Source organism: Lepidothrix coronata, unplaced genomic scaffold (assembly GCF_001604755.1).
Source record: "Lepidothrix coronata isolate B3197 unplaced genomic scaffold, Lepidothrix_coronata-1.0 Scaffold746, whole genome shotgun sequence".
NCBI lineage: Eukaryota > Metazoa > Chordata > Aves > Passeriformes > Pipridae > Lepidothrix > Lepidothrix coronata.
In genome coordinates, this window is record NW_016690926.1 from 9,693 (window position 1) to 11,508 (window position 1,816).

The 1,816-nt window shown below is 67.1% G+C and overlaps 1 protein-coding gene across 1 annotated transcript in view; it reads left to right on the plus strand.

Moving 5' to 3' along the window:
- Positions 1 to 1,810, plus strand: part of WDR54 (WD repeat domain 54) — a 3,747-nt gene extending 1,937 nt beyond the window's left edge. Inside the window, exons 5-8 of the mRNA XM_017840054.1 lie at positions 510 to 810; positions 902 to 1,064; positions 1,297 to 1,371; positions 1,498 to 1,810. Coding sequence (XP_017695543.1) covers positions 510 to 810; positions 902 to 1,064; positions 1,297 to 1,371; positions 1,498 to 1,629 — 671 coding nt within the window. The 3' untranslated portion in view covers positions 1,630 to 1,810. The remainder of the gene's footprint in view (positions 1 to 509; positions 811 to 901; positions 1,065 to 1,296; positions 1,372 to 1,497) is intronic.
- The last annotated feature ends 6 nt before the right edge of the window (positions 1,811 to 1,816 follow it).

The following is a 1,816-nucleotide window of genomic DNA, read 5'->3' on the forward strand; positions in this document are numbered from 1 at the left end:
ACATCCAGGGATGGGGCAGCCACAGCTTCTCTGCGCAACCTGTGCCAGGGCCTCACCACTCTCACAGGGAAGGATTTCTTCCCACCAAAGTCCCACCAAATCGCCCCTTTTGCAGTGGGAAGCCATTCCCCCTTGTCCTGTCCCTCCATCCCTTGTCCAAAGTCCCTCCCAGCTCTCTTGGATCTCCGTTAGGCACTGGAAGCTGCCAGGGCTGGGTCCCTGCAGACGCTCCTCGGCCTCCTCCCTGCACACGAGACTGCTCAGCACTTTCCCTGATGAGTCACACAGAACTTTCCCTGCGCTGGGATCCCCAAGGAATTCATCCCCAGAACCGGTTCCCAGAGCTGTTGTGTCACCGTGGGGACATGGAGCTGTTGTGTCACCGTCCCCTCACACGCCCCCCCGGACTTTGCTCCATGGGTTCCAGAGGCTCCTGGGGCCAGGGTGTGGGATTCCTGGGGCTGGGAGGAGCCGAGACTCATCCTGGAGGGAAGGAGGGGTGCCCTGACTGTTCCTCGAAATCCGCCCTTGCCGTGGCTGTGTGGGCAAACAGGGACGTGTCCCAACGGAGCCGCTGCGGGCGCTCCCGGCCCCGCTCCGGACGATCCGTCAGCACTTTGGGAGCTGTGTCAGCTCCTCCCGGGGCCTGCGGGGCAGCCCCGGGGCCAGGGGCAGTGCCAGGGCCCGTCCTGAGCCATCTCTTTCACAGGAGGCAGCTGGGGATCTGGTGACAGCTGATGACTCCGGGACCCTCTGCCTGTGGAGCACCGGGGAGGAGTTCACCCTGCTTGGAAAGATCCCGGGATCTGGGTGAGCCCCGGGGGTCCTGTGGGGTGTCAGACACACGGGAGGGTGACTGGGGGGACCCCGGGCAGGAGGTGACACGAGCCCCTGTCCCCAGCTGCACCTGCTCCTCGGTGACGCTGTGGAACGGGATCGTGGCTGCGGGCTACGGGAATGGGCAGATCCGGCTGTGGGAGGCAGGGACGGGGCAGCTCCGTGCCCAGGTGAGCGCCCACGCCCGCTGGATCTACGCCCTGGACCTGGCACCGCTCACCGGAAAGGTACAGGGGGGTCAGGGCATCCCACCTGGAATCACACCCGGCATCACACCCCAGCATCCCACACTGGCACCCCACCTGCATGCCAAGCTGGCTTCACACCTGGGATCCCACTGGCATCCCGCCCTAGCATTCCACCCTGGAATCCCACCTGGAATCCCACCCCAGTGTCCCCTCCCGGCCCTGGCGCTGCCCCCTCCGCGGTGTCCCCACGGTCCCTCCGCTCCCCCCTCAGCTGCTGTCGGGCGCAGAGGATTCCTTTGTCCACGTCTGGAAGCTCAGCAGGGACCCGGACACGGATGACGTCGAGGTGAGTCTGGGCCTGGGACAGGGATGTGGCCCTTGGAGCCACATCTGCTCCTTGGGGCCTGGGCCGTGTCCCTGGGAGCCGGGGCTGCCCCGCTCCCGGCGTTGCTCCGGCCGCTGTCCCGCCCAGATCCAGCACTGCCACGCCGAGTGCGTGACGGACACGCAGGTCTGCGGCGCCCGCTTCTGCGACCCCGCCGGGGACACCTTCGCTGTCACCGGCTACGACCTGAGCGAGATCCTCTGCTACGGCCCGGCCTGAGCCGGGAACGCCGGGAACGTCGGGAACATCAGGAACGTTGGGAGTGCTGGGAACGTCGGGCCGATCCAGCACTGCGGGCGAGGGGTGAGCACAGACCCCCCTCCAGCTCCGAGGGGATGTGAGGGGGAGCTGGGCCGGATCCCCCCGTGCCCAAAGCCCTCCCGAGGGCCGGAGCTGCTCTGGAGCC